The 16053-nt window shown below is 42.5% G+C and overlaps 1 protein-coding gene across 1 annotated transcript in view; it reads right to left on the minus strand.

Moving 5' to 3' along the window:
• Positions 1 to 452: 452 nt before the first annotated feature.
• LOC124620113 overlaps positions 453 to 16053 on the minus strand; it is a 150435-nt gene continuing 134834 nt past the window's right edge. Inside the window, exon 3 of the mRNA XM_047146783.1 lies at positions 453 to 2837. Within this exon, the coding sequence (XP_047002739.1) occupies positions 2626 to 2837 (212 nt within the window). The 3' untranslated portion in view covers positions 453 to 2625. The remainder of the gene's footprint in view (positions 2838 to 16053) is intronic.

Consider the following 16053-nt stretch of genomic DNA (forward strand, 5'->3'; position numbering starts at 1 on the left):
GCAAATGCAGGGATGGTTCCTTTGAAAGGGCACGGTCGACTTCCTTCCCCGTCCTTTCCTAATCCGATGAGACCGATGACCTCGCTGTCTGGTCTCCTTCCTCAAACAACCCCACTCAACTCTTAATACTCCCTAAGAACATAAAGCGGTCAACTGTTTTGAAAGGTGAAACCTACAAACGAAAGTGCATCACATCGGATTTTATTACTTGGGAACAGATATGATGTCTTCTCTTCATTAACACGTACTAAATGGCTCTGAGCACTATGGGACTCAACTGCTGAGGTCATTAGTCCCCTAGAACTTAGAACTACTTAAACCTAACTAACCTAAGGACATCACAAACATCCATGCCCGAGGCAGGATTCGAACCTGCGACCGTAGCGGTCTTGCGGTTCCAGACTGCAGCGCCTTTAACCGCACGGCCACTTCGGCCGGCATTAACACGTACTCCTATTTTTGGAATAGTTCTGTATAATTCTGATTAGTTCAGTTGGACCTACTGCTTAACGCTACCTCATTCGCAGAGGGAGATCTAGTAATGTTTGCAACCTGCTATTGTATCCGTTGTGGTTTAGGTTTAGCACATTTTCTATCGATATTCTGTAAGACGAAGTTAATAATGAAGCTGAAATGGCATACCCTTATCTTAGTTCGGTGTGCGCCTTAAAATTTCAAGTCACTCCTACTGGTGTTTTATACGCCATAAAGTATCGTCTACGCGCATATAATTAATCTGATTAATTTTGAGGGCATTACACATAAGCTCACTCTGCTATAACGCTGTTTGAAATCTATGTGGATGTCAACACTGAATTCCCATGTCTTCTCAGTAATTTGTTTTAGAATGAATAAATTATCCAATGTGAAACATTTCTAAAGAAACCGCACACTGGCAGTCCCCAAATTAGCTGTAGAACGTAAGCATTTGACAAAAGAAATGAGGATACTCTATTTGCTGGCAATCCGTTACGCCGAGCTGGCCCTATTCTTTTATTCTGTAAAGCACATAAGCTGGGATACTTTCAGAAGTCCCCTAATCTGTCTAACAAACATTCCGATTACAGTCAATCAGGGTAACTTTTACCAGTCAGGGTTCGTTGCACCACTTACGACTCTTGTTTCAAATGGCTGCTGCTCCTCCTACTTACATTAATTTGTACTAATAGCAACAGTTTTATTAGCTCTGAGATTTATAGTTAGTATTTCAGTTGACTTTCCAACTTCGTCCACGCTCTTGGGCATCTGGTTATCCGTTTATAACGTTGGCTGTGAAGAGACCTTCTAGCGACAGTGATCTAAGTTGACCAATGCCAGGTAAATATACATACCATGATACTTCAAAGTAAATCTGCGATAATGAATTTAACTGTTCAGTTTTACTTCTTATTAACAACTGACTTCCTTCTGACACGATCTGAATTTACCCAGAACATATGATTTAGGAAACATTGTTTGTTTTTTAAGACTGATCTTGCGTTATCCTAAATGGCAGTATAACTTTGTACCAGCATTACAACTGAAATTTTGCTCTAACAGGGCGTAGTAAGTATACACCTGAAATTTTTCAAGGCCTCAGCCCCTAACTACAGATGTAAAATGTTACAACGTCTATTGTGATGTGTAATACAGGACACAAAATATGTCCTGTATTTCCAAACATAGTGGTATAATGAGGGTACAAATTACCCCGATTCATTGCATAAGCTTCTTTTTATATTTTCGAGAGCAGCCAGGATACATGTGGAAATAATGTTATGTGCGCGATATGAGTCTCTTGACAGTTATCTGCCATCCGTGGCAGCATGTACGTGCATTTGAAAGTACGCGAAACATATCAATTGGCGCGAGTAACCATGCAGTAAGTGTTTTAGTAATAGCTCATTCACACTATCTCTTTCAACAATGGAAGAAACAACCACAATCCTTACGTTCTGTCATTATATAGTGCTCTTGCGCGGGTTTCCTTCAAGATAGCAGCGATTGCGTTTCCACTGAGTCACAGCCCCAGCAATTATACAGAAATAAGCGTTTCCTACCAAATGACTGTGCCATTATCAATCACATAACCGTTTCTCACGGCAGAGATAAATCGTGTTAACAGACAACACGACACACGCTCATTTACTCAATGATAAGGCTACGCGGTTTCGCTTACACTCTTTGGGTTCAACGTACTGCTGTTTATGCCTCTGGCTGTTTCATGTAAAATCTCATTCGCGATTTGTAATATGTTTAAGAGGATATACATTAACAGATCAAGTATAGCACGTTCAAACACAGAAGACAAAATATGGCTCACTTTATGTCGGAAAAGGCTATTTAGATTCGGTTAGGGTCTTTGTGATAATTCGGATGACCCTTGGTCTGCTGTTTATGCGTCACAAAGTTGGATGAAAAATTCGCGCGGACGGTTGCATTTTGTAATATGATGACGAGTAGCAACGTTAATGGCGGGGAAAATTCATGAAGTGCAAAAATTTCCCAGGATTGATTTCCTCAAGTTTATGACCTGTTTCAGTAAGCAGAGCACTTTTATTGTAAACGCATTAGTTTGAATTCGACGGCAGTATCTTTGAATACATCTTTGTCGATTTTTAATTTGCACGACGAGACTGACGTATCCTATGGGTGATACGTCAACATCCTTGTTGAGCCATATGATTGCCTAAACACGGTAACAGTCAACCTGATATATTCACAAGTACAAGGAATGAACGTACAGTGAAAAATGAAAACAAAAGTGACAAAAACGTCTGTGTACTGTGGGTACTCACCGCACCACGAAGACGTTACAGAGCTAGCACCACAGTCCTTCATTCTTCTGTGTAACTCACCTGCAAAATACAGACATGGTGTTTAAAAGACCACTTTGAAAAACACTCGTATTTAAAACTTCAAATGTCCGTCTTCGCGCGAAGACAGATCAACAGATTACAAAAAAAAAAAATGGCTCTGAGCACTACGGGACTCAACTGCTGAGGTCATTAGTCACCTAGAACTTAGAACTAGTTAAACCTAACTAACCTAAGGACATCACAAACATCCATGCCCGAGGCAGGATTCGAACCCGCGACCGGAGCGGTCTTGCGGTTCCAGACTGCAGCGCCTTTAACCGCACGGCCACTTCGGCCGGCAACAGAATACACAAAACTCACTTGCGAATATCATACACAAACAATAGCGATGTTGATAGCTTATTAAATAAAAGGAAACCACAAGATGGCTTTTACGAACACAAGGAAACGAAGGCAATATTTTTTACTACTGAACACGTAGAACAATAGCAAAAAAAAAAAAAAAAAAAAACAAAGCACCGCAAAGAAGAAAATTTCCGACTGGCGTAATGGATGGCAATCTCTTTAAATGTAGATCAATGCACGGTAATGTCTGAAACCAAATAGAAAGAGCCCGACAGTGTATCGTTACAAGATTAGTGAAACACGTTACATCGTTTAAATATTTAGCGGTAATACGAAGAGAGGGGGGTATGAAACAGAACAATCACGTGAATTCAGTAACAGAGAAGGTTAATGAAAGATTTAGATTCGTTGGAAGAACCTAGGAAAGCAAAGGAAATGGCACACAAGATAACAGAGCAGCCACTTCTAGATTACTGATTCAGCACGTCTACTCTTTCGCAAATAAGAAGTACAGTAGATGCTGAACGAATTCAGAGACGTACTGTAGGATCGTAAAACATCGGTGTAGCCCATACGGAAGTTGGACACTGGTGATCGGTTAACTTCACAGAGAATCTCTCAAAAGTATGTGACGTTGTTCTCGCGAAACCCTGTTGGGTAACTCTAGACAACCGGTTCTCAAGGAGGACTGAAACAGTCCTGCTGCCTCCATCGTACATTTTGTGTTCCAAAAAGGTGAAAGAGATGACGGCGAGTGTAGAGGCATACATACACCCATTTTCCCCTCGCATATTGTGGTCTTCAGTCCGAAGACGTTGTGACGCAACTCTTCATGGTAGTTCATCTTCTGCAAGCTTGTTCATCTTTACGTAAGTACTGCAATCCAAATCCATTTACCCCACAGACTTCCCCTGATTACCGGTACTGACTATTCCTTAACGCCTCAGAATGTGTCCAACCAAACGATCCCTTCTTTTATTCAAGGTGTACCACAAGTTTCTTGTCTCCCCAGTTCGATTCGATACCACTTCAGTAGTTAATCGATTTATCCACCTAATCTTCAGCATTCTGCTGTAGCTCCAAGTTCAATAACTTCTATTCTCTTACTGTTCAAAAATGTTCAAATGTGTGTGAAATCTTATGGGACTTAACTGCTAAGGTCATCAGCTCCTAAGCTTACACACTACTTAACGTAAATTATCCTAAGGACAAACACACACACCCATGCCCGAGGGAGGACTCGAACCTCCGCCGGGACCAGCCGCACAGTCAATGACTGCAGCGCCCTAGACCGCTCGGCTAATCCCGCGCGGCTATTCTCTTACTGTCTGAGCTGCTTATGGTCCACTTTTCACTTCCGTACAAGGTTAAACATCACACTAACGACATCAGAGAAGGGTGCTTCATACTTCAATTAGTATTCAATATTAACAAATTTCTCTTTTTCGGATACGCTTTTCTTGCTATTACCAATATGCACTTCATATGCTCTGTACTTTGGTCACTGTTACTTATTTTGCTACCCAAATAATATACCTTATCTCTACTTTTAGTGTCTCATTTACTAATCTAACTCTGTCAACATCGCCTGATGTTGTTTCATTTTTGTTGATGTTCACTCGTACAGCCTCTTTCCAAGTAGTTTGCCACTTCTGACATTATTACAATGTCATCGGCAAGCCCTAAAGTTCTTTTCTTATTTCTACTCCCTTAACTTTTATACCTCTCCTAATTTCTCCTTGGATTCTGTTGTGAACTCGCCGATGGACGCAATCGGAACTGGCGCACAGAGACTCTGAACTCCTTCCATGTGGGACGCCGAGGAATACATTTCAATATTGCTATGTTGATCACGAAGCGATCAGCAACAGAATCCCAAGCCACTAATAACATGTTTCCTCCTCCTCTTTTGTGACGTACTGTTGTGTAACGAAGCTTCGTGCATTAGTTCCAGGACGTTTGGCAACTTAAATGCCTTGTTATTTCTCGCGACAAATTCCTTGACTTGGCTCCAGATCAATTCTATTGGGTTCAGATTGTAGTTTTAAGGTGAAAAAAATGCAGCATTTGTACAGTGTGCTCGACGTGAAAATTTTCCGTGTTTCTACGACGCGTATCACTCTGGCTTGTGTTATGACAGCCGCGCGGTCTAGAGCGGCTCGCCCCGTCGGAGGTTCGAGTCGTCCCTAGTGTGTGTGTGTGTGGTTGTGTGTGTGTGTGTGTGTGTGTGTGTGTGTGTGTGTGTGCGTGTGTGTGTTTGTCCTTGGCGTAAGTTGGTTTAAGTTAGATTAAGTAGTGTCTAAGCCTAGGGACCAATGACCTCGGCAGTTTGGTCCCACAGGAACTTACCACAAATTTTCAAAATATCGTGTAGGACATCTGTCCTACAAAGCAATAGGCATATTCAAACAAACAGTATTTGATTTTTCATTTTTCTCCAAAAACTTAATTGTGTAATGTTTAATTTCAATAGTCTTCAACAGTCTCTTATAAAATATCGATAACTAAAAAAGTGTATTTGTACTGAAAACCAGAGTTTTGTACGCGACAGGTAATTAGAAAGAAGAAGACGTGCATTTTTCTTGAAAAATGATGGTTAATAATGAGTTAATTACCATATTGTTGATGAATTCCGTATTTAAATGATTTAGGTATTCGAACTGATCAAAAAACAAGAAAGGGTCGGGCCAAATCCCTTTACTTGGCTCCAGATGAGTTCTGTTGGGTTCATATTGCAATGGTACACTGGCAAATGTAAAAATGCAGCATTTGTATGGTGTGCTCGATGCTGTGAAAATGATTTTTTTCGTGTTTCTACGGCACCTATCTACATTTGTAGTGTAAAACAATGGGCATAGTCCAAATAAAGAGTATTCAGTTCTTCCATTTTTGCCTTAAAAATTAAACTTATGTTTTCTTAATTCAGGCAAACTTTATTAACAGTCTTTCATAAAATATCGATACCTGATAATTTATGTTTGAAATGAAAACAGGAATTTCGCTTGCAATATGTAATTAATAACAAGAAGTCGTGCGTTATTCATAAAAAATGATGATGAATTTACAATTACGAGATGTAGGTAATTCAAACTGAACGAGAAAAAAATTCACTTACATGAGAACTGAACCAGCGAACCATATACTGAATTGTATTATCAAGGTACCCACGCTACCGGATCTGCTATACACAAACGCGTATTTAAGTGCCAACTGTGTCTAATAGAGTCGTTTGGAAAACTTCAAAGCCGATTAAAAATGGTTCTGAGCACTATGGGACTTAACATCTATGGTCATCAGTCCCCTAGAACTTAGAACTACTTAAACCTAACTAACCTAAGGACATAACACTACACCCAGTCATCACGAGGCAGAGAAAATCCCTGATCCCGCCGGGAATGGAACCCGGGAACCCGGGCTCGGGAAGCGAGAACGCTACCGCACGACCACGAGCTCCAGACCAAAGCCGATTGTATCCGTAGATTTATGACAAACATTAAGAACAACCCACTTCGCAGCACACACAGCGTTCCACATGCGTGTTTCACTACGTAACAGGAAGCAGCCTCAGCCATTTTCATACTGCATATTAACAACGCGACAATCAGAGCACAGCAGTGCAAAGGCTGTGACTATACACGATTTTTGAAATAAAAACTAAATAACTAAAGCATGATTAAGAAAACCGTTGATGGCTGCTAATACATTTGAATGTCTTTAAGTTTCATTTACCGTAACTTAGTAATAATTTGACTAATATATAAGTAGGACCTACCTCCAAGAGCGCAACATCAGTGTACGCGTACTATGGCTTCTGACCAATCATCGCATTTGTGTTTGTTTAAATGGTTCAAATGGCTCTGAGCACTATGGGACTTAGCAGCTGTGGTCATCAGTCCCCTAGAACTTAGAACTACTTAAACCTAACTAACCTAAGAACAGCACACACACCCATGCCCGAGGCAGGATTCGAACCTGCGACCGTAGCAGTCGCGCGGTTCCGGACTCCAAGCCTAGAACCGCTCGGCCACCTCGGCCGGCGTGTTTGTTTACATCGGGTTTATTCTTATGATGAACGGAGTATAGTACGGAGTTCCAGGGTTGCAGTTCGTAGCTGTAGTTCATAACGAACTGTGAGATCAGCCTACCAGACTTAGTCTACTAGTGGAGTCGCCTAAGCCTTCGCAAGTGCTTACTACAGTGGTTGACAGTGTGGCGCTCGAGACGGGCATAGTGTCGTTGACATGTATTCAGTATCGCACGCCTTGACACGCCACTGCTTAGTTGTGTTTTTCTGCGAGTTCATCCAACGAGCTACTGTACAACTTATGTATCGCAGCGCAATAATGTGTATATTTGTATGTTACTAATTTGTTTCCACTGTCAGAGGTCCTCCGTCCACCTCGGAACATCTAAGCCTAGTACGACGTATCCGAGCCGTTCGACCCAGACGATCGATGCACATCAATTTCCTTTACTGCTTACTCAAAATCAGATATAATTACACCTCGGAATCAGGTTACAGTCCTGTATAGTCCTTCTCAACTATCCTCTCCTTTCCTGTCCTGTCCTCCGACTCAGTCTGGTTTCTGAACAACATCTAGATAAAATTGTGCTCCCTTTATTTTATCCCTAGTAGCTAACTAGAATTTCAAATAGTGCATTACAGAAAATTTTATCAAAACCTTTACTTAAATCTGCAAATGATACAAAGTGGTGGCTAATATTGGTGCGAATTACAGTCCACTATGCGCTATTCAGTGCCTTGTGGAACATACATTACCACGCAAAAATCAACAACGGGAGTAGCTTTCACATGCTATGTCACTGCCAAGTAACACAGCTAGATGAAACTTGAACCACAGAAGAAAGAACTGCTACGGTATAGTACAGAAGGTAACTGAAAACGCAGTGAGACGAACAAAAATCACACTTCTGCACAAAGACACTAATTACACTGAAGTCACCGCAATTTACTATGGTGCTCTGGTCATCATAAAAGGCGGAATATGGGTCTTAATGCAGTGTGTAATCACGACAGACGGCAATGCATTCTCTGCAACGTGCTCCCACGCTGCCACTAGGATTTCTTGTGGTAGGGCATTTCATTCCTCCACCAGTGCGGTTAACAACTGCAGGATGGTTCTTGGTGCATGTGAACGTTCTGCAGTACATCCCCCTAATGCATTCTAAACGTCGAACATCCTCTCGTTCCATAAGGTCCTCCACCTGCGCTGTTCGTTGCTGTCGCGGACTGTCATCTCTAAAAATGAAGTCGAAGCCGAGAGCACCCCAGGATTGAGGCATATGGGGAAGGTGTGCGGTGTCCAGTAACGTTGAGGTCACTAGCCCCATGCAACATTATGACTCCCCCACCTCGACCACCGAAACACTCATGTGCGATAATGTTCCTAGGTGCATTACATGTTCTCACATTCTCGTCATATGACGGTATGTCCAGCATTGTCGAACATGATCGTAGCCCACGTGTCATTGTGTGGGTTGCATAGGATACTAATCTCCGGATCTTTGAACACGGTACTCTCACCGGTCAAAGTTATTGTGACACTGTACTCCTCCCTCACGTGTGTCTTTCCAGGGGCGCATTCGGAACTCCAAAATGGTTCAAATGGCTCTGAGCATTATGGGACTTAACATTTGAGGTCATCAGTCCCCTAGAACTTAGAACTAGTTAAACCTAACTAACGTAAGGACATCACACATATCCATGCCCGAGGCAGGATTCGAACCAGACTGAAGCGCCTAGAACCGCTCGGCCACAATGGCCGACCCGCATTCGGAACTGATGTCATTTTTTATGGAGGACAATGCGCGACCGCATCCTGCGCAGGTGTAGGACCTCTCAGAACGAGAGCTTACTCGGTGAATGGACTGGCTGACCTGCCCGTTTCCCCGTCTTAAATTGCATCGAAGTTGGATGCTTTAGAGAAACCCCTCGACATGCAGCAACCACCGGCCGAGTGGCCGAGCGGTTCTAGGCGCTACAGTCTGGAGTCGCGCGACCGCTACGGTCGCAGGTTCGAATCCTGCCTCGGGCATGGATGTGTGTGATGTCCTTAGGTTAGTTAGGTTTAAGTAGTTCTAAGTTCTAGGGGACTGATGACCTCAGAAGTTAAGTCCCATAGTGCTCAGAGCCATTTGAACCATTTGCAGCAACGACCACCCTACAGTTGTCAGTTGTGGAGGAATGAAACGCCCTACCACAAAAACTCCTTACTAATCAAGTGGCGAACACGGGAGCGCGTTGCAGAGCATACACTGCCGCTCGTGGTGCTCACACGCCCTATCAAGAGCCATGCCCTGCCGTTTTCAATGTCCAAGGGGCAACCATGAATCAATGTGACTTCTTTGAGAAAAAGTGTCATTTTCGTTCGTTGCATTGCATGTCCAAGGGGCAACAACGAATCAGCGTGATTTCTTTGAGAAAAAATGTCATTTCCGTTGGTTGCATTGCGACTTTCTTTCAGTTACCTTCTGGACTATACCGTAGCAGTTTTTTCTATGAATGGTAGAAGTTTCATCAAGCTATGGTAGTTGGCAGTGACACATTTTGCGAAAGCTACTTTCGTCCTTAAGTTATGTACAATAGTGTACAATTTGCTGACGGTGAAATATGCAGATACGCAATGTCGATACACGTGGACTGGAATGGTGCACAGCTCACGTCAATACATAATGAAGGAAAATGAAGTAATCAGCCAAATTATAGGCACAGTTCATTTATAGCGATTTGCAGTCGTATTTTGGGTTGTATACTATGTTCTAACGGTAAAAAATACTTGAAATATAACGGTCCACTGACACATTTTCAGCACGGATTAAGAAAATATCGTTCTTGTGAAACACATCTGGCTCCCTATTCGCAAGAAGTAATGGTTCAAACTGATTCTATATTTCTATATTTATAGACGGTTATAGACACAGTTCCTCAAAAGCGGTTTCTATTGTCCCGGTTGTTCGACTCGTAATTTCTTATCATAAATGTCGCAGTTCGTAGTTACTGACAAGGCATCTACTGAAACTGATGTTATACCTGGGTTGCCCAAGGAAACGTTATGGCTCCCTGCTGTCCTTAATCTACGTAAGTGATTTAGGAGAATCTGGGTAGGGTTTTTAGACTGTTTGCAGATGATGCCGTCGTTTCCCGTGTTGGAAAGTCATCAGAAGGTCAAAGCGAATTACAGAGTGATTTAGACAAGATATCTGTCGATGCGAAAAATGCCAGCTGATACAGAACAATAAAAAGTGTGAGGTCCTCTAGATAAGCACTAAAAATATTCAGTTAAATTTTAGCTATACGATATATGAGATAAATCTAAAGGTTGTTGGTTCAACTCAATAGCTACGAAATACAATTACAAAAATGGCCTTGGGGAATGTGAACTAAGGACTGCTTGTTATTGGCAGAACACTCAGAAGTAGCTACAAATCTACTAAAGAGGCTGCCTAGTGTGTGTGTGTGTAGGGGTAGGGGGAAAGAGTCTGATATTGCAGATTTTATACTAAACGACTGGCGAGTTTCTACATATGTCAAGCCACAATAACTAAATTTTGTAGATGACACACAAAACTTGTTACACCCGGGAGTTGATGGTTATCCACTTAACTCTTAGAAGTGTGTGGTCCGGCGTGACTTTACGGCATTTCTACTTTTTCTAGTTTTTTTTTTTTTTAAGTTTTATTACTCTGCCACTTTTATGCTTGCCCGTATGATTAACAATTTTAACACAGGTGATGAAGTTCTTTCTGTCCTGAGACCAGATGAACACATTATCACCACCATCATCATCATGACACTAAGCTTTCCCGTCCTCTTCTGTAGTACTGCACCGCGGTATGGGATCTTTATCAGATAGGCTTGACGATGGCCACCTAGTTGGGTTGGCAAACATTATAAAAAGGCGATTGTGGTTGCAGAGATAACTTTTTCCAAAATTTGTCACGAATGTTCTCCTGCGATTGCCAAAACATTTTTTTGACTCCCATCTACATAGGAGAAAAAAAAGAGAGTTCAAATGTGTGTGAAATCTTATGAGACTTAACTGCTAAGGTCATCAGTCCGTAAGCTTACACACTACTTAACCTAAATTATCCTAAGGACAAACACACAGACCCATGCCCGAGGGGGGACTCGAACCTCCGGCGGGACCAGCCGCACAATCTGTGACTGCAGCGTCCTAGACCGCTCGGCTCATCTCGCGCGGCTACATATGAGAAATGGCCATTGTGATGAAGTAAGCGAAATCTGAGCTCGCACGAAAATATTTAGTTGTTAATTTTTACCACGTGCTATTCGGGAGTGGAACGATAGAAAAATGGTCTAAAAGTAGTTCTAAACGAGTAATGATGAAGTTTCAGATGTTGAAGATACGAGGAGATTGAGGACGACATCAAAGCAGCCGAAGGCTAGACGACTGCGAACAAAAATAGTAGCTCGCGATGTAGTACACAGTAGCTGAGCGATTGGAAGGGGCGGCGAGGACGCGGTGGTGGGTGGGGGGCTGCAGGTGCAGGCGAGGCGCGGGTATTCTGGGAGGCAGAGCAACGGCCGCCTCGGCGCTGCTCCTCGCCGTGGCCTTCAGGCCGCCCGCAGCCAACCATTCACTTGGCACGTCCCGCCGGCCGCGTGCACGCATCCGGGTCGCACAAAGAGGCGCCCCCCGCACCATTCCACGGTCGCCAGACCCGGGCCTGCACAGCAGCTGCCACTCCTACACTATTATCACCTCTACTGCACCGCACTCTTTGCTGTCCGCAGCTCGTGGTCGTGCGGTAGCGTTCTCGCTTCCCGCGCCAGGGTTCGATTCCCGGCGGGGTCAGGGATTTTCTCTGACTCGTGACGACTGGTTGTTGTGTGATGTCCTTAGGTTAGTTAGGTTTACGTAGTTCTAAGTTCTAGGGGACTGATGACCACAGTAGTTAACCATAGATGATAAGTCCCATAGTGCTCAGAGCCATTTGAACCACTCTTTGCGCTGGGAAAGAATACCTTGAGCAGTTCAGTACGTGACAACCGTTACGCACGCCGAAGTGAAGTCACGAAGATTTAATTATCGCCTCGAAAACCCGAAATTAAGTAAATAAGGTACTTTTTCCGTTTGTTTGCTGCATACGTCTGTAGTTACAATACACATTGAAACCGTCCCACAGTACCGTAGCACGTGGCTTCTTTTTCCTTTTCTTTAACAAATAAAAAATATAAATAAAAATATCACGCGAAATGTTCTGTGCCATTGTATGTTCTCCTCTAGCCAGGCGCGGATGCAAGGGAGACTGTGGTCAAAGGTGAACCTGCCCCCCCCCCCCCACCACCCGCAAAACGAAAAGGGAAAAAAAGGCACAAGAAGAAAACAAGTTACTTTGTTAGCATTGAAATCAGAGGCATTCGTGGCACGTTAAATGTGGGTGTGCCGGTAAGTTATATTTGGGAATGCGAGGGGGGAGAGCACAGAAGGGCCTAAAAGCAAAAACCCCCGCCCCAAGAACTGAATGCAGCTTCCGCGCCTGCCTCTAGTGACGAGCTCCGGTACTGTGGAGCGGAAATTTCAATGTGTGCTAGGACTGAGGAATCGTAACTGCAAAAAATCATAAAGACAATTACAAACTGTTTGTGGGTGTATAAAGCCGCGAGCGATTAGCCGAGCGGTCTAGGGCGCTGCCGTCATGGACTGTGCGGCTGGTCCCGGCGGAGGTTCGAGTCCTCCCTCGGGCATGGGTGTGTGTGTTTGTCCTTAGGATAATTTAGGTTAAGTAGTGTGTGAGCTTAGGGACTGATGACCTTAGCAGTTAAGTCCCATAAGATTTCACGCATATTTTAACATTTTTTATTATTTTTTTATGACTCGTGTTTCTATTTTGTAGACTGCTATGGCGTGCCAACACCATTTTAAAAAATTTCGCGACCCAATGATCTCATATCTGACACTGGAATCAGCCGAGCAGCTAGACCATTGTTAAATAATTATTTAACACAACGAAGGGCTTTGCGGCTGGTATTCAGTTCTGTTCCAATTTCCTATTTCCAGGTTGAGAGGCAGAGCTCGATGTATAAAACTATTAAGTAACGTTTCATCCCTGCGGATTTACAAAGAGTTTTAAGGCCGCCATAAAAATAGATGAATTCCCACGATCTGTTAAAAGACGTACGCCACGTATTGTCGATAGCTGCTTTACACAAAAAATTTTGCAGTTGCAGCCAAATATTTAATGGAACTAGGAATAAGTATTAAACCCAGTTTATTCGGACACAAGATCAACTGTAGCTTTTAACACACTGATAATTCGGCCGTGAGGAAAGTGGAGAGCATTAAATGAATATTTTATGAGACTACTGTTTTAGCAAGGCACTCCGCCTGTGTGAAGAGGCAACAGAAATTTATAAACACCCTACCAGTTTCAACAGAAACAAGGATTGCAATAAAACAAAATATTGGTGCCGACTTACACAGACTAATTTTTTGATTGACAACAGATAATCGTGCATGATTGCCGCATGCTGCCGGCCGGAGTGGCCGAGCGGTTCTAGGCGCTGCAGTCTGGAACCGCGAGACCGCTACGGTCGCAGGTTCGAATCCTGCCTCGGGCATCGATGTTTGTGATGTTCTTAGTTAGGTTTAACTAGTTCTAAGTTCTAGGGGACTAATGACCTCAGAAGTTGAGTCACATAGTGATCAGAGCCATTTGAAACATTTTTGTCGCATGCTGCAACAAATCAGCTTGGCGGTTTTATTGAAGAGCTCCTAGAAAGAACTTTTATTGCCGGTTTTTGTTTCCTACAAACCCACTTCACTTTTCCAAGTACTCACCGTTCATTTACAAACACTAACGTATCGCTACTTTCTTCAACCCATCTGCAAAGTTCTCCGCCTGGGTGGTCCTGAGTTTCCAGTTATCTTCAAACTATTGCCCACCAAGCCATAATACTGGTGCAAAAGACACGAGGAAATTCATCAGTCACAGCAACAGTCGTTCACTTGGCAGCTTTTGATAGAACTTGTAGCGCGATTTCATCTGTCTGGGCCGGCCGGGGTGGCCGAGCGGTTCTAGGCGCTATAGTCTGGAACAGCGCGACCGCTACGGTCGCAAAAAAAATTCCCATAGTGCTCAGAGCCATTTGAACCATTCATCTGTCTGGATATTTCAGCAGCAGTAGATTCTTTTGCACACAAACATCGAATTGCAACACGCACTTCATGACTGAAAAGGGGGAGGGGGGGATTTCCGAAGCCATGTTGTCTGCTTGAAGGTTTTCAAAAATGACTTCAGCCGGCTTTTGTGAAGGTAGAAACTTTATTTTACCACTAGATTAGCGCCCGCTGCTTCGCTCACTTTGCTTTTTACTTAATCGAATTTTTATGTTGTACACAAATTGCAACGCCTTCTAAGCTTTTCACGCTAATTAAGACCGTATAAGCATGGTCTTTTCCGAATATACTTCTGACCACAAAGCGATTCTGGAAGCTAGAGTCCAAAATTTTTGTTAATCATACCTTTTGCGTTCTTGTGGAGATATTTTCATACCAAGTTTCATCCCCTAACCAATATTTCTTTATATCTAACCGAGATGTTAAATACAAATTTTCATAAATTTAGCTTAAAATTTTTTAATGTAACGAAATATTTTCAAAAAAAATTTTCATCTCCTATTGCACTCCCTCAGGTGTTGAATTTCCAGAAACACTGAAAAACGTACTTTTATTTCTAACCGAGAACTTAAACACCAATTTCATAGACATATCCTTAAAAATCCTTTCGTAGTTCTTTGGTAATTATTTATTTTCACGAAAATTTTCATTATTTTACCCCCTTACTGCCGAAACACGTATTCTTTATTTCCTGACTGAGAAACCAAATACCATTTTTTGTAGTTTTAGCTTAAAAATTCCCTTAATAAAGACATACTTTCAAAATGTCTTTCATGCCCTATTTCAACCCCTCAAGAGTGGAATTTCGGACAATCACTCCTTAAAAGATGCCTACAGTATAAGAGCCACACCCTCTCCATACTTCAAGTTTCTATTCTTAGCGGTCTGGTCTGGGCGGTGACGAGTCAGTGAATCACTCTGACTCTATTTCATCCCCTTAGGGACTGAATTTCCAAAAACAATGCCATGTGTATGTGTTACTTCTAACAAAGAAGCCAAATACAAATTTCCGTACATTTAACTTCAAAAATGCTTGCACAATGAAATATTTCCATAAGTACTTTCATCCCACGTTTCACATCCACAGGCGTTGAATTTTTTTTATTTCTAACTAAGAAGCCACATTTAAAATTTCATATATTTAATTTTAGGGGAAAAAAGGCGGAATGCAGGTAAGATCCACAAAGGATCGACACTTGGTACAGGTATCGGCAGTTCAGTCTCAGCACAAACATATAACGCATTACGCACTGACCAATTATTGTTTGTTTACACTATTATCGAACAATAGCTGTAAACATTCATCATAGTTGAGTATACATGGGGAATAATACAGAATGGAACGACTTAGAAAACAAATCGTAACAAATGCAGATGCTTGAGTCACTCATTCGAAAAATCTATAGTAAATTTAGCTCAACCACGAAAAAGGTATCACACAAAACCATCGTATGATTAATACTACTCACATTAGGGTCCTGATCTGGTGCTACTGACTGAGGGAACTCAAAAACCGTAAGGCGGTTGGCGGAGTACAGATGAACATGCTGTAGACGCAGTGGAAATTACTATAAATGTACCCTACAAGCACAGTATGACGTGAAACAGTTGTGACTTTAATATTAGCCACAGAGAACCGGGTTTATTGGATGGAGGCTGCAAACAGCGTAGTGAAAACTCGAAATGGTGTTACTGGCCTCATGTTATCGTGGGCGGAGTTGGACAAGAATCACCAGCAGACCACATGA

Source organism: Schistocerca americana, chromosome 6 (assembly GCF_021461395.2).
Source record: "Schistocerca americana isolate TAMUIC-IGC-003095 chromosome 6, iqSchAmer2.1, whole genome shotgun sequence".
NCBI classification, from domain to species: Eukaryota; Metazoa; Arthropoda; class Insecta; order Orthoptera; family Acrididae; genus Schistocerca; species Schistocerca americana.